Source organism: Carcharhinus amblyrhynchos, chromosome 1, assembly GCF_965287045.1.
Source record: "Carcharhinus amblyrhynchos chromosome 1, sCarAmb.v2.hapA, whole genome shotgun sequence".
NCBI classification, from domain to species: Eukaryota; Metazoa; Chordata; class Chondrichthyes; order Carcharhiniformes; family Carcharhinidae; genus Carcharhinus; species Carcharhinus amblyrhynchos.
Window position 1 is genome coordinate 116,315,634 of NC_137324.1, and position 25,746 is coordinate 116,341,379.

The following is a 25,746-nucleotide window of genomic DNA, read 5'->3' on the forward strand; positions in this document are numbered from 1 at the left end:
TTTTCCAACACATCAAAAATTGTTTATTGTATGTAATGCATTTTAAGAAGGTGTTAAGAGTTGCGTTAAGGTGTTAAATTTTTCAATCAACCAATCACAATACTACCTATAAAGTTTAGATGTCAAACGAAGTTTAATCAGATCTTGGATGCTACAGTTAATAGATCAATCAGATTTGCTGTAAGAAAGCTGTGGAAAAGTTAGACAATCTGCAAATCTTCTCTGCAGATGGCAGAATGAGGAAGGTCTCTTATCTGCAGTGGCACATAATCTATAATCTAGTCACTGATGAAGATTCTCTGAAGTCAGTGACTTTCTTTGATGGAGTGAAATGAGTTATTCCACTTGGTTCAAGATACAATCGAAAGACAACTTTAATGCTACACCAAGGAGTCTCACTCAGACTAGTGCTGAAAGGATACAATGCAAATCCAGGTCTTGGGTCTTAGCTAACTCTGGAACAAAACAAAATAACATTTACGGGGGAGTCTGATTACTTCACTCTAGTGTCAGGTCAGATTCTGACTCTCAATTTATATTACCATTTTAATGTCAGTGCAAAGTTTCAATGGATGCAATAACTCTAGTGTCAATGAAGCCCAAAAGTTTGTAAGCTGTGATTCTGAACAGTGATTCTAGCATTACAGATCAATAATAATTTCTATTGTTATTTTGTTACGTTACATCATTTATTTTTATTTATTTTCTGTTTTGGCTGGATTATTAAGAGATTATATTTGGGCAGTGATTTGTCATCATGCAAAATCCTGTGACAAAGTCTTGCAATGTTTACTCTATAATGTAACTTTACCAGCTGCCCATCAGCAGTAAAAAACATATCATTGACTACAATGATTGCTAGTTTGAAAGGCAGGGTGGATTGGCTAACTTCCAGAATTTGCATGGACACTGATTTTGAAGTTCTAGTTAGTTTTCCCTCTCCAACCGCTGTAATAGCAATAACAACTGCTCAGTCAGTTGGGAAAGGCTGGTTATATAACAGGAAGATTGTGAGTCAACATTCACAAGCCTTTTTGGAGGAAAAAAGTTTGGACACTAACTTAGTAAACAACTCCACTGCCTGATGTGTTCTTGAACAATACAAATGAAATAATTCTTAATCTCTGGTCAAAGCTAAACACCCTTAAAAATAATAGGAAAGGGAACACACCCCAATCTGTGGAATTGGGAAGGGAAATGTCAGCCATGGATTGCATTCCAGTCCCTATCTGGTGACTTTTGCTAGAACTATTTGACTGTGTATTTTGGATGAGAACGGCATTGAACTTGGATGTGCTATCCTTTTGAGTTGCTGACACTCATTGCCAAGCCTCATGTTGGTCACTTGATAGTTGATTGCTATCATAGTATAAAACTTCTGAGCTAGTTGATTCTGTGGGAGAAAGAGGATAAATCAGAGGAGAGGAAATGGGAGAACATTTAAAATAAAGTAAGTGAGGTGGTGGAGATGTCATTCTAGCTGAGAGCTAAATGTCCTGTAGTTTTTACACAGAAGATAGGAACATAAGGAGGCCATTTAGCCCTTCGAGCCTGCTGCATCATCATTACGATCATGGCTGATCATCCAACTCAATAACCTAATTCTGCTTTCTCCCCATAACCTTTGATCCCATTCGCTCTTTTTGACAGGGTAGACGTTTACATTTTGCTAAAAGATAATTTCATTGTTTAATGTGGGCAAAAAAATGAGACTACAAGACATTTAATCAAAGTGCTTTAAAGAAAGGATTGTGTGAATAATCAGATCTTCGGAATACTTTGCAAAATGTTGTGAACCTCACTGCTAAGCGTAGCGATTCATCAGAAAACCAACTGTAGTGACAAAGCTTTACCATCTGCAATGCAGCAAGATCAAAGCTTTTTCAAACTACTTGAACTTGTGACAAAAACAAAACATGGACAGAATTGTTTTATTAGGCTTTTTTTGTATTTGATTTTAAAAAGCCCAGAATTTCCCTGGACTTTCTACTGCTGCAGCACTGTATTTTTCCCAGAGAAGTAATGGAAATCCTATTTGTGAACGGTCTTTTTATGTACTGGCAGCAAAGTAAGCCGAAGTGGAGCAACAAAAATGTGAGGAAATCAGGGCCTGACTAAAAACCAATACAACATTAGGCAGGTGTGAGTTTTCTTTTTGGTTTGGTATGAGTTACAGCCATAGTAGGTTGAAACACAAAACATCATCTATGCATATTGAAAAAAACACATGCCTTGTCTGTATAATCAAGAACACAGTAATATTTTAAAGATCATCCGTTTCAGGAATGGTTGCTTCAAAAGGCAGGTCTTCAAATACTATTGCTACGTTGTTAGATGTCCAACCTTGCGCAGTTCTGTTGAAGGTTGGCCGACCAGCAGTACCATCTTGGAAGACAGGCAATCTGAGCTCTGGTTCCAATAATGCAAAATCCAGCTTTGGTAACTTGTAATTCATAATTTTGGAAGCTCTGTCAAAACCACCATAAGGAGTTGCAACTCTGTGGATTTAAAAGTGAAAAAAAGATATGGGTTAGCAAACTGAGTTGATCTTGACATGGTATCAGTATGGAGCAAGCTGGTGCCATGATATCAATGTAATTGTCATCCTTAGCAAGGACTTTGTTTGCAAGTAAAGATGGAAGTGAGAAAATGGGGTGATGATTGTTCTGCTGAATATGAAAGGCCTCAGGGATGGATATTAAGAGTTTAAAAGGGTTGATAAGTTTATCCTCTGTATCTGTGGAATGGAGGCACAGTAAGAAGTCTCACATCAGATTAAAGTTCAGGCTTATTTGATAGCCCAAGCTTTCGGAGCGCTGCTCCTTCATGAAGTGAGTTCCATTCACCTGATGATGGGGCAGCACTCCTAAAGCTCATACTACCAAATAAATCTGTTGGACTTTCACCTGACGTTGTGAGACTTCTTACTATGCCTACTCCAGTCCAACACCAGCATCTCCCCATTGTGGAATGGAGAATGGAGGAGAAAGAGTGGCAGCTCACAAGGAGGCCAAGGTCCACTCAGAGAATGTCAAGAAAGGCATAGAGTGTATCTGTGGATTTACAGTTGCTAAGGTTGGATGTTGTGATGAGGCGAAGACAGTGGAGAAGGGCCAGAGATGACCAAGAAACAGGATTGGGAAGCAAATAAATGTAACCAGCTTGGATTCAGAATGGCAGTCAAAATTCACAAACAAAGGCAGGCTATTAGGTACATTGTAGAAAATTTTACAGCTCTGGAGATGACACTATGCACAATTGCTGGTGAAATCATAGGACTAATTATAATTGGAAAAGATTAAAAGGGCTGGAATCTGGGTCTACTTTGAATTTACCATGGCTACTAAAAATCTATCAGAATGTCAGAATTTGTCAACCTCATATAAAACATCATGATATCCCAGCAACTATATCAGATTGTTGGCATTAATTCAATTTCTTAAAGTAGTATATAAATAAACAGATGTAACATAAAGCTTTTCTGTATGAGCCACTTCAGCATTGGAGATACTGTTTGTTGCATGCTGCATTTTATGAGCAACACTAGAGCTATTGAAATAATTGGACTGCCTACATGGAGGAGCATGGAAAAACTTGAACTTATCAGGCAGGTCTAAATAGTTACCAAAAACTGGTGGTGGGTGGAAATGACCATCAGGTTAACAGCTGCAACACTGTGGACTTTCAACAATGTGATCTGGATTTAAATTCTATTTTTGTTTGACATTTACATTCAGGCTTTCCCTCAGGAGTGAATTTTCTTAGATACAGATACATCATCCCATAGAAGGAAAGAAAAACTATGATGGGATGAAACTTCCATCTCAGTTATTTCTTGGCTGAAACTGTGAAATCGGCAACATTTTAGTGGATGCCTGTAAATTTGATTGTACAGCCCTCCAAAAAAAAACCTGATTTGCTTTGGGGAGAATGGAGAAAGGAAACAGGATAAACCGCAAAGCAAAACTTATTTGAAGAAAAAAACCAACCCTTATCAAAATTTCACTGATGAGGCGGATCACACTTTTATCATGAAGGAAAATAGCTAATGTAAATGTAAATATATATACTTTTTCCTTCAGATATATCGCAATCACTGGCATAGCACTTAAAATTATGGATCTTTCTTGAATACTTTTTCCTTTAAAATTTTTAAAGGATTTTCAAGGCTATCTTTAGAGAAAGAGTTAATGCAGCAAATTAAATGCTATTGAAAAATATAGCAATTCTTAAGATGTCGCCAAAAGCTCTAGCATTCATATAATCAGGGACGGCTCTTCTGAGAACCGCTTTCATTTAAACTTGTGTCTGCTTGCAACTGCTTGGTGGTCAAATCAAAAAGCTCCTTTTGTTTTTTTCATGTCCTGATAAAAATCTCTGATCTTTCTAAAATACTGACCTTGGTTTGAAACAACAGAATAATGTTGGAAGGCTCTACACTGTTTATAATGTTATTGAGAAGGCGCCAACACAGCAATAGTAAGGCTTTGAAATGTATCACAGAGCCTCAGCATTTTTAAAGACAAAGAAATAGTTTAACTATTCATAGAATAATTGCGCCTAAACTTTATAATCAATTTCTTAAAAGATGCTATTTCTTCTCATGAGTAACGTAACACTTTAATTAGTTTAGTAACAGTAAATAAGAAGGCACAACTTAAGCTAAAGTTTTCTCATAATATTTCAGTTAGGTATTCTAAATTCATTTTTATTAAATATAAGAAATATTACTCATGGTTGATAGGATATATTTAAAATTGAAAACATTCCAACAGACACTGAATATCTGCCCTCTGGTAAAGTTAAAAAAGAACACACTTTTTAAGATATGGAGATGCCAGTGTTGGACTGGGGTCGCCACAGTAAGAAGTCTCACAACACCAGTTAAAGTCCAATAGGTTTATTTGGAATCATGAGCTTTCGGAACGCTACTCCTTCGCCAGGTTACTGGAGAGTGGTCCACTCACCTGATGAAGGAACAGCGGTCCAAAAGCTCATGATTCCGAGGAAACCTGTTGGACTTTAATCTGGTGTTGTGAGATTTCTTGCTGTGTACACTTTCTAAGATAAGCATTATAAAACATGCTTATATTTTTGTAATACTTCCATGTTATACTTGGCTGCTGTTGCATTGTAATTAAATCATACAGATCAACTTAAGTCTTGCCAAAAATAACTTGCATTTTGTTTTCAAGTAAAACCTCTCACTATTATAATTAGCCATTTATAAGAATCAACGAACTATTGTTTTCTGAGCAGACCTCACCTTCTTGTCAAATTCATAAATTCCTGAAGTTTCCATTGTTTGGTTTCAAATCAAATTTCAGAAACTGGAATATTAATACCCTTTGAATTTGTCATTTCTATTTATCTGGTTTGTATTCCATTTTCTATTTGATATTTCACTTTTAATGCATATTAATCGCATTGATCACTTTGATTGGAATGGTAAGTACAAAACTTTCTACTTGTCAACATTTCACTGTAAATGCACAATAACAGGCCTAATGTTTTGGCTGAGATTGAGGAATCACTGAGTGGAGAAACCCTTGAATACTATTTATCAAGAGCCTATATTGCTGCAGCATCACTACATTCATGGGAAGAAAGAGAAATTTAATATAATTTTCTAAGGCTTCTGTGTGCGAGCTTCAATTTTAAGCATATTAACTATGATAGGCAATCTATATCTTAATGTAGATATGGTGGAATATCTGTGCATAGTAAATCACTTGAGTCGCTTTAACCTAGATTTCAATGACTTCAGTGAAGAATAAGAGTTGTTAGACTGTTCAAGTACTTTAGAATGCTAAATACCTTCCCGTCAGAGGCATCAACAACAGCTGGAATCTACAATTCAATTATGTTTAATTCCCTTTGACTTGTAAATCTCTGACATCTCTCGAAAGCATTTATCTGATATGCATGCCATGAAACCACTGATACAAGTTGCACTTAGTGGAGTGGATAGTTATTAGTATGTTGACACTCATTGATATTTCCATGATGTATGCAGTAATGAACCATGTTACTTGGAGTTATATAAAGCAGTTACATGGTAATGTTAATAGCTGTTCCAGCAAAACATTTAAGTTATTTCCTTTCATTAGAGAATAGCACATTTCAGTAGCTGAAATATATAACTGAAAGTTTCCCAAAGGACTTTCTAACTGTAATCATTTGTTAAACTTAACATTTACATTTTCTTCTAGCAAAGTCTATAACATTATGTTTAAAAAAAGACTAAATAACAGAAAATCTCTATGCTACATTTTATAATATCCAATGTAATCAGCCAAGTCAATACATTTATAAAGCAGCATGAGCATTTTTTCATTCGTGAGGCTGATCTCACTGTGGTTTAGAGCTAATCACTGTTTTAAAAAATGGGATCATTGTTAGGTGTTAAACATTAGACATGACAAGCAGCTTTTTCTGCAAACCACCCAATTACCACCCATATGGGATGCAGCATTTCTTTTTGACATTAGCTTGACTTCCAGCCAGTGGGAAGTCAACCACTTTATCAGAACTCAGCCTTGAAAATCACAGTTTGTCCCCTGAAGAAACAATAAATAATGTTCTTTAGTACACCAAATGGATGATCGTTCAGGAAATTGGAACCGGATAACTCACAGCTCTACCTCCTACAAAAACAATAACCTGGATTTATATAGCACCTTTAAAGTAATAAGTCTTTACTCTCTCTACTGCTTTTCATTTTCTCAGGTTGCTTATGTAAATGAGCTGCAATTTCTTCCAATTGAACATTGGTCACATTGAAGGATCTTCAGTCCATGCCACAAAATCTGCATCCTTCCCATTGATTTTATTATCAATCATTCCCACCACCTTACTCCCTAGCTACTGTCTCAGGTTGCCTCACTCTTTGTCCCTTGATGACGTCCATTCACCAATGTTTAACCTCAACCTTAAAGCAATTGGTTTTAAGGAGTATCATAAAGCAGAAAAGTGATGAAGAAATTAGTGACAGTGTGGGATGTGGTATGGGGTAGTGGTTATATTAATGGAAAAGTAATTCATAGACCCTGACTAATGCTCTGGAGACATGAGTTCAAATACCACCATGGCAGCTGGTGTTTATTTTGTTCAATTCATTAATAAATCTGGAATTAAATGCTAGTTTTGGTAATAGTGACCATGAAACTCTTGTTCACTAATGTCTTTTAAAGAAAATCAGCTACCCTTACCTAGTCTGTCTTACACGTGATTCCAGACCCACAGCAATGTGGTTGACTCTTAACTGCCCTCTGAAATTGTCTAGCAAGCCACTCAGTTGTTTGAAATAGCTACAGAAAAATCAAGAAGGAATAAAACTGAATGGACTGCAGCAATTCAAGAATGTGGCTCCTCACTACTTTTCAAGGATACTTAGGGATGAGCAACAAATGTTGGCTTTGCCTTTCAGGTTCACATCTCATGAAAGTTTAGAGACAGTGATTCTCATGCTTGCTTGTTAATTTTTTAAAAAATACACATTTGGACAGAAGGATCTGGATTAGAACAAATCATGCCTTGTAACATGAATTTTAAAAATCCTGAAATCAGTGGGCAGAAGACCTACTGAATTTTAATTTTTCAATGTTTTCTGTTAAAATGAACTAACTTAGGCAGATTTCATTACAAGTAACTAATGCTGCTGACCATATGCACATCACATTGCAGATATCAACTCTACCATATATCAGAACTGAAAGGGGCTCTACGACCTCCATTTCCCTTACGCAGCACTTCATGCAGGTTGATGTCTTGTATTGTGGTGGCAGTCATGATACCTTAATTCTATAGTAATCTGCTGTATCAGCTGCATTTGAATCCTCATGACAACCAAAAGGAGGCTACCCAGTGACAATATGGCTGATGACCTCTTGCAAAATCTATGCGCATATGGTCAGTGTGCATATGGCGAAAACTACTATGCAAAATCTGATCAAATGGGCCATTAGTGGGCTGCAATAAGTCCACTGAATGCTGCAAAAATTATGAAAAATATTTTTTAAGCTACCAAATAGAAGGTGCATCTACTATAAAGAAGTGTATTTGTAAAGAGCCGCCTTTAATGGTATAGATCCCCAAATCCCAATGATAATGGGCATAATTAAATATTGGCACTAAAAGACTATTACTGGAATTTTATTGCCTTGCCCAGCTGAGGCTCGTATGATCCTTCCCAAGGCAAACAGAGAATGCCGTTCTGCAAGCCTCACCCGCTCTGATTCCAGGACGGGCTTGCTGGTAAAGTTCCAGCTTATTAGTTATGAGTAGAAGCATGTTCTTCTATTCATATGTGTTTTCATATTCGAAGAATACATTTCTGGTTTCAGAGCAGCTTCTATTTGATAGCGCACAAGAGACAAACATTAAAGCAGCTTAATTTAGTCTTTAAATGTGTATACTCTCATTGTTGAGAGTATAATTGCCAAATCCATGTTGACTGGTATGAATGGATGTTTCAGCAAAACAACAAAGTACGCTTTCAGTTCAAATCAACTAAAATAACAATATCATTTATCTTGGGATACCACCCGATTGTTCATGAAGGTACTTTGATGCTTGGGGAAATCTTACCAAAAAATGTCTGTATTGTTTCCAGTGAGAAAACCATTGTGTTTTTTTGGAGAGGAACATGTTGAGTTATTTTCCAGAACTCATGACACTCCGGCTAAAAAAATCAAGGGGACATGTTTCACGCTCTCAGCCAGGGGGCAGAGCCTCAACTCATTGGCAAAACCTAGCTGCATTGAGATTGGGGTGCCATGTTTAAAGAGTATTCCTGGTCATAATCTGAGTAAACCTCCCACCCAGCCCACTGCAGAGGTCTCAGGGCACCCCTACACCCCCCTCCCCAATCAGTTTCTCCTCATATCCCTGATCGGAGTTGGCCCTTCTCTCCCCGCTATCCCATCGGTCATCAGCTCCTTCCCCTGGCCCCACGATCATCGCCAGCATCCCCTACTCCTTCGTCTGCTCCCAGCCCATAACCCAATGTAAATGAATCCCCATCCCTCATGAGGGTCCCACTGAGGCCCAACCATTGCCTGGCCATGTCCCTTGCCCCATAGTCTATACTCGTCCTTATGCCCCGGGAAGATCCCCATGATATTATTGTTATAAACTGTGCTAGTGTGACATCTCACTGGTGTGGTGTCAATATCTGAGGGGGGGGGGGGGGGGGGTGCGGTCTCAATAAAAACAGCCAGCATAATCAATGACCCCATGCATCCCGGACATGCTTTCTTCCACCTTCTTTCATCAGGAAAAAGATACAAAAGTCTGAGGTCAAGTACCAACCGACTCAAGAACAGCTTCTTCCCTGCTGACTTTTGAATGGACCTTCCTTGCATTAAGTTGATCTTTCTCTACACCTTAGCTATGACTGATACTACGTTCTGAATCTTCTCCTTTCCTTCTCCCCTATATACTCTATGAACGGTATGCTTTGTCTGTATCGCACACAAGAAACAATACTTTTCACTGTAGGCTAATACATGTGACAATAATAAATCAAATCAAATCAATGCAGGTGCAAGATTACCCCCACTAAATGTGTTTTATTTGGGGAAGAGATTTTGCTGCTGAGGCTGGTTACAGGTCTTTTTAAGTTAGTTTTGAAATGACAACATTTTGATTTGAGCTTAACAATCAGCCGCACCAGAAAAGGCAATGGCTGCTCAATGCTGCACAAGCAATTGAATTATTGATCATGTAATTAATAGAAAGCATTTCCATTTTGGCATACCCTTCATCACAGATGGGAAATATTAACAGCTAAACATAACTTCTCAATTTGTTTATTATTTAAGTTACAGAATGTTCCTGTAAATTATGACACTGATTTCTAATCATCAAAGAAAATATTTTTAGTTTCCTGAAGGCAAATATGTGTTGGAACTACTTTATCTTAACATCTGCTTGTTTAAAGTATGTCATAAGAAGTCCTACGCACTAAATTATAATATCAGTCTAGACATTTGAGAAACAAAGTTGCTGGGAATTCTGTAGCTGTGATCAGGTGATTACACAATAAAGTAATTCACAAGAAAGAGGGGAAAGAGGAAAGGGGAGAAAGAGTATAATGTGAAGATCTAATTTTTTAACCTTCTCTTGTCTGATTTTCACTTGAAAAATGATGATCAACCCCTTTGAAACCTGATTCAATTTTCAAGCAGGCCTTTAAATGGAGACACACAACACCTATGCAAAACAGGCAGCGGGGTGTTTAATTATGCAACCAGAAGGACCCAATTTCCATTTTTATGTATAATTGACATGTACTATGCATGTTTGTACCAGGTGTTGAGCAGCCTAACCTCTAGTTATTGGAGACTGATGTGCAAACAGCCTGTTTTTTTTTGCAATGGATCTTCATTAGAGACCCATGAGGAGCAGGAGCAGGTGCCTACTGCTCACCAGATAAACTCAAATGAGGCATAAACCTGAACAATGTTCAGGCCTCCAGACCGTTGCTTTGGGTGGTTGCTGTGCATATTCTGATGCCTTTTTTTCCAGTTTGAGCTAGAGATTGAGAAGCTAGATGGCTACGTCATCTGGGCCACACTAGTGTACATCACTTAAGGCTGGCGGCATGCAAGAATATTTAAAATCTGTTTCATTCTCAAATTGAAAGTGTGTTTTGTTTTAGTAGCTTTTCGATTATTAATTTTAATAACAAAAGCCTGGAAAAGGTTAAGAGATAAAAATTGGATTTTTTTTTTCATGGATCAGGGTCAATTTAATTTGCAGTGTTGCAGTAAGAACCTGTAGCACCAAGTTAAAGTCCAACAAGTTTATTTGTATCACAAGTTCTCGGTGTGCTGCTCCTTCATCAGGTGATCAGGAGCAGCATCCTGAAAGTTTGTGACACCAAATAAACTTGTTGGACTTTAACCTTGTGTGCCCATCCCAGTCCAAAGTCGGCATGTCCATATCATTCTTAAAAGAGGCCCACTCCAGTCCAAAGCCGGCATGTCCATGTCATTTGCAGTATTGGTTCCCAATAATATCTCTGCACTGGAGAGGGAGCCTGCCAATGTCAGAGAAGAAATACTCATGAAGTTGGAAGACGGCAATTGTTACAGCACATAGAACAGGAAAGAAATTGCCAAATGTCATTGGCCTTAAATTTTGGGTATACTTAGAAAGATTTCTTTTTTCTGTTGTACTTCCATAGATGGATAAATGGCCAACGTTCAGCAATTATACAGTCCTCCTTCCTCACATCAGCACTACCCCCTTCTAATTCCCAATCACCCACCTCCACCCAGTCCAATCCCTGCCTAACCTCCAGATACCAGTTCTTCTTCACCAGCAGTGGTAAGTGAGGGCATTTTTACAACTTAGGCTGCATCCTCATCATCATTTCCTTGTGTCGGGACAGACTCTGGGTGGGATGGGATGAAGAGGAAGATTATGGAAATTTTTGACAGGCTGAAAAATTATTGGAGACTTGCCCATTCTATTTTATTTATAATGTTGTTTTGAAGTCAGCAAAAAGTGGATTCCCAAAGGAAACACAAGGCTCCAACAGTAAATCACGTTCATCCTATAAGTTGTCTCTCTTCACTAGCTATTTATACTGAGCAGGAATGATTACAGTAATGGTAAGAGTGGCAGCAGTTATTCAATTACAATCAATAGATTGCAAAATACTATTTTACACTTATGAAACAATAACTCTTACACATAGCAAAACTACTAGTTACAGCCCTTGAATGAATGTGATGATCCATATTATTTACCTGTTAAATGTTTTATATTCAGCCAGTTCTATCTTAGGTGTGAGCTCTGGCATTCTGGGATGTAAAGTTGAAAGAAGTTCTGGATCATTTGCAATGGCTTCCTCCCATGGTGTTTGATATGATTTTGGTACAGCAGTTGCATTAAATTTTTCAGGTGGAATTTCCTTCAGTGGTCCAGTATACCCTGTGTAGAAGGGAAATACAGAAAGGCATGCATTGCATTTGTATCATTGGCATGGATAACCAGTGCAGAGTGCTAAAATGGTATTTGCTCTTCACAATGAAAGTCCCAACTTTTGCTGCTCTGTCAGCTGCTGACAGCAAGTAGAACCCAGTTGCTTCCCGAATGGGAGAAGGGGAAAGTCATGAGGATGAGTCAAATCATGCCTCTTTCATATGCCCCTTCATAATCTTGTGTTCACTTACCTTATTGTTGGGATTAACTCTTCCAGATAGATATTATTTGCCCTTTCCACATTTTGTGATAGTAAGACATTAAAAAATAGGATTTTTTGTCTCCAGTTCTCCCACCTCTGAGAAATCACGTATTTTACCAGGTCACAATTAAAATAATGGAAACAGACAAAAGAATTCCAGAATGAAGTGTAAGAGGCTAGTGCCACAGTAACAGCTTTTGCCACAAAGATGGGAACTGAATCAATCATTTAAAAGTTAATTTTGACAGCTATATGAAAAACAAAAAAAGTAGAAAGTGAAGAATAAAGTTCCTACCAATAGCAAGAAAGGAACCAGAGAAAGAGAGAAAGCTTAAAACATACGGAAAACAAAACCTAAACCAATTCAGGAAAGAAAAATGTAGTAAAATGCATTGAGAATTAGGAGAGTGGCTATGAAAAGAAAATAGGAAGATTTAAATATCAAAACGCAATCTTGTGATTGAAAATACATACATACACACAAGTGAAAAGCTTGGGGTGGAATTTTTCCATCTTTTAGCAAAGTGTCAACTCGGGTGGGAAAAGCTAAGCGTGGCCCAACAGCTTTACTGCTAGCTTTCCCTGCCATATTTTAAAGGGTGCTATGATATATAAAAAAAGAAAAGAAGGTACATCCTACAGACACGGACCCCCCCAATACAGAACCACCCCACACAGGAAAATCCCTGAGTCACTACACTCTGGGGGAGAATTTAGCATGGCCAATGCATCTAACCAGCACATCTTGTGGATTGTGGGAGGAAACCAAGCACCCGGAAGAAACCCACACAGACATGGGGAGAATGTGCAGACTCCTCACAGATAGTGACCCAAGTTGGGAATCAAACATGGGTCCCGGGCACTGTGAGACAGCAGTGCTAACCACTGTGCCAGCATGCCACCCTGTAAGTAAATGCAGAGACAAAAAGTGATATTTTGGAAAAGTATGAAACATTGCTGTGACTCCTGAACAAACCATCTAAGGACCAGGAAACTCAGGACAATGTAAATTGTAAATGTGAAAAAAAAAGTAATTTAATGAGTATCACTACCTGGGAATATGTAAAAGGCTGAAAACACATTGTTATGTTAGTAGATGAGGATTGAGCTTCAATGTTAAATTTCCCTTTTCATCTGTTTCTTTTTCAAATGGTTTGCAAATGCAACAGCAAGTATAGGAAGACAAATACTGAAGCTTGCATTATGTGAATATCTGGGGTTGAATAGGCTGTCAGTGCTATCTGTACATTTAAAATGCTGTACCTGAGTTGCAGTTCAAATTTACAGCATATGTGGTGTGGTCTCAACTGTAATACCCTTTACCTGGAGCAATAGTATCCGGGTTTGGTGGAGTCCTTGGATCTGGAGTATTTGGAGGAGTTTTTGGGGTGTTTTGTTGTCCACTTTGAAGTTCATTCCTTGTGTCTTTGCAATTTTCTGTTCCATCATCACAATGTGTTCCAGGCGATGTATAGCTCTGGAAAAGATTCAGCAAAACTAGAGTACATTTGTTATAGTGTACTGAGAATGGACTAATCTTTTATTTAGAACATTATCTTAGGCATCAATTTAATCAAAATAATTATGTATTTTTCATACAGATAATCTAATCAAATCTTTGCAAAATATTTTGCAATTCTCTAATTTAACAATTATGTGAATAATCACTTTTGTTTGGACTATATTTTTACCAAATCTTGGTAAATTAATTTAACCTAGGTCATTTTAGAAATCTGGAATTGGAAGAAAAATGTTCCTTGTCAGTGTTTGCTACCATTTTCAAAGCGATTGCTAAAAATCAGGACTAATTTTAATGATCATATTATATCCCTGTTTTGGAGCTAATAAAGAAAATGAAACTGGATTGCGCATTGAATGAGTTATTCATCATGCGGACAGCACCACTAAAGGGCTACAAAGTAAAGAAAGATAGAGAAGACTATTCTCCCAAAAGAATTCTAGGTGTCACATTCACATAAAAACGGGAGTAACTCCTGCTGGTTTTTTTAGTGGGAGTTTGAAAATGAATTTCCTACACTCTGAGCACTGCAGAATGCCCAGAGAGATTCACTCTGAAAATCCGGGGGCGGGGCCCCAATCCCACAGGAGAGGCCGGCAGCATAGCACTGAGTGGACCTAGCATATCTGTCAGCACTGAGACTGGCACATGGGCAGTAGCCCTGCACAGCGACCTCCCATCACTGACTTTCCAACACTCCCACTCCCTGATTGCTGGCCTCCCAGATTGCTAGCGCTGATGTCCCCCCGGCAGTCCCACACCCCCATCCCCAGTAGCCCCAGCCTCTCCGGCAGCCCCCAACTCCCCCACCCAGGCGGCCAGCCCCCAACCACCCACTTCCTTCCCTTTGCCCATGATCCACTAATCCCAACTGCAAAGTGGCAGTGGGATCCCTAAACCCCTGATCTTCCTTCACCATAGGACTCACCTGCCCAGTAGACCTCACCCCCCTGTCTCGCCCCCCATGGTACTGCCTGATGCCCCTTGGCTGTTGCCATTTTCCCCGCCCCCTTTACCCCGACCTCCTGGGGGGTCTCAATGACCTCTCTTTACTCCAGTGGTGTTAAGCCATCAGCTCCAGGTTAATGGGGAGGTGATGTAAACCCCGCTGGAGTGAACCACTCTTGGCTGGGGGGAAGAGGCTAGCAAGCCTGGAGACCTCTAGATAATGCTGTTCCCATGTTCTGTTGCCTTTGTCCTTCTTGATGTTAGCAATAATGTTTTTGAAATGAGCTGTCTTAGGACCTTAGCTGACTTCCTGCAGTGCCTCTCGTAGATGTTACACAATGTTGCCACTGTTCGTTGGTGGTGGAGGGAGTGAATGTTTGTGGAAGCGGTGCCAGTCAAGTGAGCTCCTTTTTCTTGGGTGTTGCCAAGCTTCTGGAGTAGACAACATCCAGGCAAGTGGCCAATATTCCATTGCATTCCTGATGTGTGCCTTGTAGATGTGGAGAAGTCAGGAGGTGACCTGTAATTGTACCCACAGTATTTCTATGATTACTCTAGTTCAGTTTCTTTTTATTCTTTTGTGGGACATGGGCATTGCTGGCTGGCCAGCATTTATTGCCCATCTCTAGTTGCCCTTGAACTGAGTGGCTTGCTAGGTCATTTCAGAGAGCAGTTGAGAGTCAACACACTTCTGTGGCTCTGAAGTCACATGTAGGCCAGACCAGGTAAGGACGGTAGTTATCCTTCCCTAAAGGGCATTGGTAAACCAGATGGATTTTTCCAACAATCAACAATGGCTTCATCATCATCAGTAGATTCTTAATTCCAGATTTTATTTTTATTGAATTCAAATTCCACCATCTGCCGTGGTGGGATTCAAACCTAAGTCCCAGGACATTAGCTGAGTTTCTTGATTAATATTCTAGCAATAATACCATTTAGCCATTGCATCCCCCATATCATTCTGGCCAACAGTAACCCACAGAATGTTGAAACTGGGGATTCAGTAATGGTAATGCCATTGAATGGCAAAGGACAATGATTAGGTTCTTTCTTGCTGAAGATGGTCATTGTTTGGCACTTGTGTGGCATGCATGTTACTTACCACTTGTCAGCCCAAACCTGGATATTGTCCAGGTCTTGCTGCTTTTGGACATGAACTGTTTCAGCATCTGAGGAGTCGCGAATGGTGCTCAACATTGTGTAATCATCAGCAGACATCCCACTTCTGACCTACTGTTGGAAAGAAGCTCATTGACAAAGCAACTGAAGATATTGGACACTACCCTGAAGAACTTTGTGACCGGGTGTGCTTTTAGTTTATACCTGTTCCTGAGATTTCTGCATTTAAACCCAGCACTAATACAGCATATATAATTTATGTGAGCAAACTTATCAAATGGGGCTGAATTGGGCTCAATTTTGAAATGGCAGAGTTAACAGCATTAAGATGTACTTATTGCATCATCATTCTTATTAACAGAGCCCCACAGCCCTTTTTCAAATATGCGATTGGTGTTTGTCATCCTTCTGTCTGCAAGGCATGATGGGAATGCAGCATCAGAATTTTGATGAGATCGGGAGAGATCATCTGTTGCACATCTTTTGATGGCTGAACAAGCCAATTCAGGAAAGGCAAAGTTGGCCACAAGTGCTGCACATGAAGTTACCTCATGCCTGTTGCGTGATGTTCCCTTTTAATGCTGTTTTCAGGGCTTTTACACTTGGTCATAGAATAGTCATAGAATCCCTAAAGTGCAGAAGGAGACCATTTAGCCCATCGAGCCTGCACTAACAACAATCCTACCTACGTCCTATCCCCATAACCCCGTTTACCCAGCTAATCCCCCTGACACCAAGGGGCAATTTAGCATGGCCAATCAATCTAACCCACACATTTTTGGAGTGTGGGAGGAAACCGGAGCACCTGGAGGAAATTTACACAGACACAGGGAGGACAAGCAAACTCCACACAGACAATGACCCAAGGACCGGAATTGAACTTAGTTCCCCGGTGCTCAGAGGCAGCAGTAGTAGCCACTGTGCCACCCTACTGCCCTAATCATAACAGAATCATAAATTAACTAGAATTGAAATATCATGCAAAAATTACAAATAGAGGCACTGAGCTAGGTTTATGTTTTTGAAAATCAACAAATTTGATTCCAGTTAATCTAATAGTGACAATATAACCATTTGGACTCTTTTTGTGAATACATACATTTATTTGCGAATTAACTGAGTTCTGGAATCCTTCAAATGTGTATTTGTCAGACCTCCTTTGCCGCTTTTTAAACAATCTGGCACCTCTGTTGGAAAGGAGGGAAAGCTCTTCCAGCATTATGTCTTTGGGAACGCTGATCTTTTTTCCATAGTCCATATCTAATTCTGAAAAATATCACAGATTAGTGCACAGAAGCGTTTTCCAGCAACAAAGTTGAAGATATGGAAGGGTTGATAAGGAGATCATGATTTGCATTGTGTATAGTGCTGGTTCTCAATGGGTATGTGATAAAATGCTTTATATAAGGCATCAAAGGCAGATATTTATAGATTCATCACATTTAGGCCAGAATTTTCACCTTGAAAATGCTGGCCGAAGCCTGAATGCGGAAGTCCCATGCACAAATATGGCCTCTGTCAAGTTGCTGTGGTGGGTAGGGGGTGTGGAGGAAATGAGAATGAGTTTGAAACTGCAGATATACTTTTGGAAGTAAATTTGCAGTTTGGTTAGTTGCTTTTAATGTAATTTAAGTGTAGTTTTATTTTAAAAATGCCAAATATATGCATGTCACCAATCCCAAATCCTTTCTATCCTCAGTACTGTGATGATTTTGTTTCTGTCTTCAAAGTTGTGGACAGAGCAGATGTACACGTGACATGCTGGCTCTATATAACTATAGCAAGAGACCTGGTAGCAGAAAGTATTGATTAGGCTTTACGACCAATATGAAGTGATTGAGGAAGCTTCAGACATTTGTTTATCTATAAATTAGAAAATGAAAGACTAGTCTGGCCTTTTGCCAATAACTTTCAGTGCACACTTGGCAGTCAGATGCCAAATCATGCATTAATTTGATTCCAGTTTGATACTTTAAATGTGGTATAAGCTTCTCTTTTATCACTAAAGAATAAATAGGTCATCAAAGCAAATCCACTGAAAGACCATGTTGAATTATTTTTTGTTCATGGGCGTTGCTGGCTGACCAACATTTATTGCCTATCCCTAATTGCCCTTGAGAAGGCGATGGTGAGTTGCCTTCTTGAATCGCTGCAGCCCACACGCTGTGAGTTGATCCACAATGCAGTTAGGGAGGGAATTCCAGGATTTTGACCCAGCAACTGCGAAGAAATGGCGATATATTTCCAACTCAGTTGAGTGGCTTGGAGGGGAACTTGAAGGTGGTGGAGCTCCCATGTATCTGCTGCCCTTGTTCTTCTAGATGGAAGTGGTTGTGGGTTTGGAAGATGCTGCCTCAGGATCTTTGGTGAACTGTTGCAGTGCATCTTGTAGGTAGGATACATTACAAGGCCCATTCTTACCTTCTTTCTGATTTGTTTGTTCCAGGATTGAAAAGAGTGATTTACTGATCAGCGTTATCCGTCTATCTCCAATTGTTGCACCCTTCGTTTCTTTATTCTGCTTTATTTTTGTATAAATTCTTTGTAGGTTTTGTTTAACTGTTTTCTGTTCTTCTGATCAGTTCATTTTCTGTACCAATCCTGTCAGTTTTTTTCCTTTTTTTTAAGGAATTGTTTCTTCAAGTTAAAGTTTTTACTGAGTGACTAATTAGTTTAATTGGATTCTTAAATAAAGTTCTGTTTTCCAAATAGCAAGAAACTTTAAAAAGTAAAATCCATGTGCTATTGATGAGTAATGAGAAAGGAAATGCAAATGTGATGATAAAAAAATTGCAGTCTATTTATGTGTTTGAATTCCAAGCCACCATGCCACACTCAAATAATCAGGACTGACATTTAATAGTGTGGGACAATGTGATCCGATTACTGACGGATGTTTGTAACTTAAATCTTCATCAACAGTTGTGTGCAGTACATTCAGATAGTGGAATCTATTATTATAATTTGATAGGATGCTGGCAGTAATATCATTATCTAATACAAACTAAACATGTTAAAGCAATCAGTTTTTTTGTTGTTGATACTTAATTAAGCAGAATCAAAGTTTAGATAACTACCCAAAGGTAGACACCTCATTGTGAGTCTGGCAACTTGATTGACCCCTATGTTCCAGAAGTGTCATCTGTGGAAGAGAGTCTGGTAATGCAATTGAACATGTCTCCAAGTAATCTTTAAACAGTGTTGATGCATTGTTTTCCAATAAGTTCGCTCATGTTTCTTTGTCCAGTCCAGGCTCACACTTTAAAATATTTATTGAAGGAGGCGGATTTTCTGCAGCAGTGCTTGCAAACTGAAGAGAAAGCAATTATACATCTAGGATAGGATAAACATGGGAAAGGAAAGTCTAGGTAAAGGATAGATGAGAGCTCAGAGTTAGTGCTGGGCTGTTTTTGAAACAGGGCTAGTTTTGAGAGATTAAAAAAAGAAAGATCAAATTAAAACAATGTTTAATTTGAGATTTTTTAAAAAATCTTGGGTCCTGATGGAAAGGAATAAATGTAAGAATGATTCGCAACAGAGTGGGCTTGTTAGATCAAGTGTATGTTTGATGGTGACCCAAACATCCAAACTCAGCCTATATAGAAAGTGTTATGGCTGCTTTATATCGGAAAGTTCTTTTGTGGTTTTAGTGTGACGGCCTGAATTTTTAATTTGGTAGAAAGCTTTAAGGGAGAACAATAAAATTATGATAAAATGTTTCCATAGTATCATTGGTGATTAGTAAGACTAGAAAATAACCACTTGGAAAATACAGAGATATAAATATTAATGAAGATAAGAATGAACAAATTCAACATTCACAATGAAGATGACAGATCTGACAGATACAAGAAAAGTTTTAATGAAGATTTGAATATTTAAGGTATGTTTTCAACTTGTTGCCAAAGCAGAAAACCAATAATCACTCACCTGTTAAAAGTTAAAGAACAACAACTGGAAACTTTCAGCTGGATTTTACTAGTGGGAAAACAGGTGGTGTATTGACAAAATAGGGCACCATGCCCTTGGCAGAGGGCCCATTGTGAATTTATGGGCAGTGGGGAAACATCAGCTGGGCTACTCACCCATAGCTCAATTGAAGTGCTCAAGTGGGCGATTGATATTCAAAGGGCATTATTCTATTCCCACTCAGGCTTAATTGGCCAGATTGTTCCAGTGGCTATTGGCCAATGACAGGGAGAAGAATGCCCCTTTTCCAGATCCCAGTGCAAAATTTCCTTCAGTTTTCCTTCACCCCATCCTACTATCCCCTTTGCCCTGTCGATGATACAGCCCCTCTCACCTCCCTTCCCAGGGCTTGCCTGAGATTTCTGGAGGTCTGTGCAGTACTGGCAGTGGCCACCGCCCCTGATGGTGCTGCCAGTACTGCAGAGCTGCTGGTCTCTGATTGACCAGCAACTCTATGGCTGGAAATTTATCGGCGTGACTGACCTGATTCCAGGGGCGGGTGAGGCTCAGCGAATGACATTGGCCTTAGGCTGGATTGTATGAAACTCGGGCGGATGTGCTGGTAAAATTCCGCCCTCTGAGTCCTCCAAGATGGGGGTGAAATTTTCACCTCATAATAATTAAATAGCCATCAGCCACAAAATTTATGCTGTGAGCAAAATGGAGGTGAGCTCGCCCTTGACATTTATGCTGGGGTACAAGGGGCCCACCTTCAGTGGATAATTCAGCCCATTAACTCCCCACAGACGCTGAGTCATTTCAGAATTTTCTGTTAATACAGGTGACAGAGCAAGCATTTGTTTTTAATGTAAAAACATTATAGGGTGAAAAGTTTCTATAATGACCACAACACTAGTTTTATGGACAAGCAGCAAGTCGCAAAATGACACCAATTTGTGTTCACAGAGGGGAGAGGTGCAAATGCTAATTAATGGAGGATGATTGATCTCTGCTGTTTTCTCAAGCATGTACTGCATGGATTAGATGACATATAGGGTGAAACTTTACCATAACTGTTAGTATTGGTTTTTCAGTGTTTGTCACCAATGGTGCCAGCATGTTTCTGGGCTGAATCTGAAGCCTTTAGCGATCATTTCTATGCTGATGAGTTTCACACCGCTCCAGTGGCATGTTCCCTCTAATTCACTCACCTCACAACACAAGTACTGGGGAGCTCCATATAACTGGCAACCTGGTACTTATTCCACAATGACCTCAGAAGTAAGTAAAAGGAGGCAGAATCACGCTGGATGGAGTGGGGGCAGAGGGAGGATACACTAACCCTGCTTTAGGAGACGGCTTTCCAGCAGGATCACCACCCCTGCCTGGGATGCAGTGGCAGCCCTGGCAGTGCAAGCATTCTCCAGAAGAGGACAGAACAGCAGTATCGGAAGGAGATGGATGATCTTCTTCACGCAGCCGGGGTAAGTGAACCACCCCCAGTCTCCCAATGGACCTCCTCACACACTTCTCACATCCCCAAGCCTTTCTCTCACTCAGTCACCTTGGCCTTTGCCAATAGCAGACACCAGGTTCCCACCTCCCCCACTCACCCCCCACCCACAATCACCATGTTTCCCCAGTAGTTTCTATGCTCCTCACACTGCAGCTTCCACCCAAGCCCCACGCCTGCCACATTTCATCACCATCTTAACTGTCAACAGTCCCACCCACACTCTTCATCTCTATTTCATTGCAGGACAAACTCAACCACAATGTATGTCAGCAGGCTCAGCCAGCTGGAGTCATGTCCAAGCTGAGAACACTCACACATTTGAGGATATAGCCTTCGAGCTGGCCGGAGAGGAGGAAAAACGTGCCTGTGCTGCTGGTGAAGTGGGGGCAGCAGAGAAACATGAGAATCCTCCACACATATGCTGCCATTCCTCAAGTCTCCAGTGAGTAATCAATGTTCTCTCTGTATCCCCTGCAATGCGATGATGCCATGGGCCTTCTCTTGCAGGCCGGCCTATCGAACAGGCCGGACCATCCTCTCACCCCCTGGACCCGGTCCAGCAGCTCAGAGGGGAACTTCTCCAACCCCACTGTTGAAGAGGCATCACAGCTGTCACCCACAACTGGCACCAGCACAGATATTCACAGGTCGGTTCAATAAGTACACATGCTTCTGGGTCACTCAGTGATGAGCACCTCACAGCTGAATATCCACAGCAAGTGGGGGCAGGGACATCCCAGGGAACTGACACTCAGAGGGATGCCAGAGCCCAGGACTCTGCTGAGCCCCAGGCCAATGATTTGTCCCGGGTCTGGTCTTCCCACAGTTGCTGGAGCTGCAAAGGCAGGGTCGTGAAACTCAGGAAGGGATGACAGCAGCCCTCCTTGGCTTGCAAAGCCAATTGGTAGAGTCCCATCACATTCTTTCTGAGGAGATGGTGCTGTCATGGCAATGCACTGAGGCCAAAATAAGGTTAGCATCTGCAGTGGGTCCTTGGTGCAGGAGATGTCTGCACCATGTGCAAGGCTTCAACTGCATTGAACAGGGTAGAGTGAGAAACCATGAGTGTCAATGTCAGAGGACAGTGGGGCTTCTGGAGCTCACTCCAGCTACCCCTTCATCCCATGGAGAAGCACAGGGCCTCCCAAAAGACCAAAGGGAAGAGGATTGGCAGGAATACAGTCTGGAGTCTTCCATCCAGCGAACTCTGGGTGTCACTAGCCCATCTGACACACCGCCCTGTGATTATCACACTTGCAGTCCATGACACCAAAGAAGGGAGCAATCAAGCATCCATGCTGTCGAAAGCAGGCCTGGACTTTCAAGGTCTCAGTCACCCAGGGGACATCCACCAAGATCATCTCAGGCAAAAGTGTGCGGAAGTCAGTAGGCCGCCTCAATCTCAGCTGTGGATCCTGGGGGTGTGCCTAGACATAGTGGGAGGGTCAGGAAGATTAAGAAGCCATAGGCATTGAGTGGACATGGGTGAATACAGCACTAAGTGTAAATAGGTCACCATTTTATTTTGAAAGTTTGGCAATAAATTTTACTTCATTTCACCCACAGAGCTTCCACCCTGCCACCCAGCGCCTCTTTCCTGTGGAGCATGAGAATGGCAGTGCTAAATCCCTCCCACCCTCTTTCCAGCCCCAGTAAAGAAGGGCACTGCTTCAGCTGCTATGTGGACAGGAACCCAGGAAGGAGGACACAGGGAGCGCTGTCTGCATACCAGCCTTCACAATTCCTTTAAAACAAGAGGTGCCATGACATTAAAGCCTATTCATGACTCCTCCCGACCCCTCTGCTAGTGGCCACTCCCTGACCTCGCTGACTGAAATGAATATTCTGGGACTCCAATCCCTGGCCCTGAGTTGAACTTATCTGTGTCATTCAAGTCCTCTCTGATGCCCCCTGAGCAATGCACTCCACAGAGGGTGCTTAGTTGCCAGAGCACTCAACTCTGAAATCTCCCCTCAGAAGTGAAGGTGGCAAGTTTATGCTTATGTGGAGCAGGTGTAAATGGTGCCAGTGTGACTTCATTTTGGCGCCCACTCAATATCCGGTGAGGGGGAGGTCTGGGAGAGAATGCTCGTTAATGATATGCTAATGAATTAAAATTAGCTTCCTGTGGTCCCGCGGCGTGTTTCATGCCACTTGGCTGGTGAGGGACCGATATGATAGGGAATCATGAATAGCATTCTCCGGATTTTGAGTTCACGCTGCCAATCCCGCAGATGGAGTGTGTGGGCTTCAAATCGCCCCCATTGAATTCTCTATACTCCAATCAAAGATCTGAAATTCAGCCTCAGAAAAGTATCCTTCATATTGCAAAGATTATAATTCAATTTACCACATTTTCTCTATTTATAATTATTGGACTGTAACTGAAGAATTAGTTTGAGCTATGCCAAATATGAGAAGACTTTTGTACTATGGGCTTCCATCACCTGAACTCTAGTTGAGATTGCTCAGTTATTATTACCTTGGACCCTTAACACCTATCATTTTTTTCCCTATGTGCCCGAGATGGATTAAAATTAAGTGTGTTAAGGTTAACTATGTTAAAGTGCACAATTTTGCATGGGCCTTAACTATTTGAACACCTGTGGAATAAAATATGTTTGGCTACCTTGTATTCTTGTAATGTTGAGATTTGTATCAACTTCGCAATGTGTAAGGTGAAAATCTAAAAACCTAGCCAGCATGACAAAAAACTTCCACGCGTCAGTATAAGGAGTATACTAAAAGTGAAGGAATTATATATGATTGCTTTGGATTTAGAGCTATTTAAAACTTTTCCCCAGTGCTTTGGCTTCCCTTGTCCATGTATGTCCTGTAAATAAAAGGACACAAAGTTAATCACTGGTGCACTTATCTATTTTTCCTTTGGTATTCTCCCCCACCTTGTGAGGAAACCCTTGGAAGCACCAAACCTGTGTTTGTGCCACCACAATTCAACAGAATGTTGGTTCACTCAAATTCGGCCGTGTGTTGTTGGTGACACCAACTTACTTGAAATTTGAAAATTTTAAAAAATCATCTGATTTTTAACGGACAAACAGTGTACCCTCAATGAATTACCAAGTGTATAATATATTTGAAATGAATTGAGCTGCATATTTACAAGCAAAATTTTGTGTGACTGCAACCTGATGTGAAATGAGATAAGATGTTCAACATGACAATCGGCCGCTGCTATGGCATTGATGAGCAAATGCAAACGATTAAAACTTTCTGATTTGACGGGTTGCCATTTCAAGGTAACTTTATGGGCACATAGCCCCACGCCCTGAAGGAAATGTCTTTTGTAAATGAGACTGTTGCTGATCTAATTCTGAACGTAGGTCAGGAGGTTTGTATATTGAGAGTGTACATCAGCTGTCAAAGATCTCAGCACTCTCCAGCCACACGCAGTTGTTCAAACTAAAAATAACTTTCAAAGGACAGTGGTAATGACAAAAGGATTATTTACCATAGTCAGTAAGATATTCCACTAAATTATTTTTGGTAAAATACATACACACATGCTAACATTTGATAGTAGACTGGGTAGCATTTTAAAGCATTTTGATTACCAGGATGATTTTAGAAATGAAAATATGACAGCATCCTACCATTTCCTTGAACTTCTTTTACAATGGCTGATGCTTGTTGCTTCAATTCCTTTGTGAGGGTGCTATGTGATTGCATTGTGTATGCTTTTCCTTACAGTTGAAAGCTGTAATGAACAGAGCACACATTAATTTATAAAAATCTAGTCATTTAGTTCTTCAGTGTCAAAAATCATAAGTTATCCTGACTGGCAATATTTTCTTAATAAATGATTACAGTTGTCTTAAGTCAGGCATAATGTCAAGCAGTTTGGACTTCAAAACAGCATACTATCAGGAGTTACTTAGAAAATAACAGAAGTCTCTCCAAAAATTCTCCATTCTTTAATCATAATTTTTATGGAAAATTATCCAGAGGGAAATACGTATTTAACCCATTTTACATATGTTGTTTCCTTCTGTTTGTCGTCTTACTGTCTGAATTTTTAAAAAAAATTAAAACTTAATAAAATCTTTGTATCATTGTTTATGATATTTGAATACCAACACTAAGCTTTTGCTAATGATAAATCAATGTACATCATCAACTGGAAAGAACTTTGAGAGTAATTGAGAAAACTCAAATATAAAATATTTATGGATTGTTACTTCATATCAACTTATACTTCTATTAAGAAAATTAACACATTATTTTGACATGCCTTGAATGTAAATAGCAACATCTTCTCTTGGTTCCCATCGTTAAACAAGATATTTTTTAGACGCTCCCATGAACAAGTAAGATTACCTGTGTTAAATGGTGCAGGTCTTTTGAGAAATCTTAAATTAAGTATAATCTCCTTCCAGTCGTTTTCCAGCAAAATGTTTAGAGATGTCTCTCTTTGCTCAGCAAGTGACAGATCTTTCCAGGATCACATCTGCCTTGGTCTGCAAACAGCACCCCCCCAAACACGAAGATCAACTGGTCTCGAGGACTGGCAACAAC

The 25,746-nt window shown here is 40.1% G+C and overlaps 1 protein-coding gene across 1 annotated transcript; it reads right to left on the minus strand.

The window, feature by feature from the left end:
• myoz2b (myozenin 2b) lies at positions 1-25,746 on the minus strand. The gene is made up of 6 exons (XM_080191388.1): positions 25,549-25,746; positions 24,825-24,928; positions 16,885-17,051; positions 13,520-13,673; positions 11,760-11,943; positions 1-2,498 (listed from the first exon to the last, which is right to left on the minus strand). The coding sequence occupies exons 2-6, from the start codon at positions 24,898-24,900 to the stop codon at positions 2,264-2,266; spliced, it is 816 nt and encodes a 271-aa protein (XP_080047514.1). The 5' UTR covers positions 24,901-24,928; positions 25,549-25,746; the 3' UTR covers positions 1-2,263.

Excerpts from the sequence above, each read along its gene's own strand:
- myoz2b (XM_080191388.1), bottom strand. The coding sequence starts at position 24,900 with ATGCAATCACATAGCACCCTCACAAAGGAATTGAAGCAACAAGCATCA. Across the intron at positions 11,944-13,519 it reads CCCGGATACTATTGCTCCAG|GGTATACTGGACCACTGAAG; the intron begins GTAAAGGGTATT and ends CCTTCTACACAG. Across the intron at positions 2,499-11,759 it reads GAATATAAAACATTTAACAG|AGTTGCAACTCCTTATGGTG; the intron begins GTAAATAATATG and ends TTAAATCCACAG.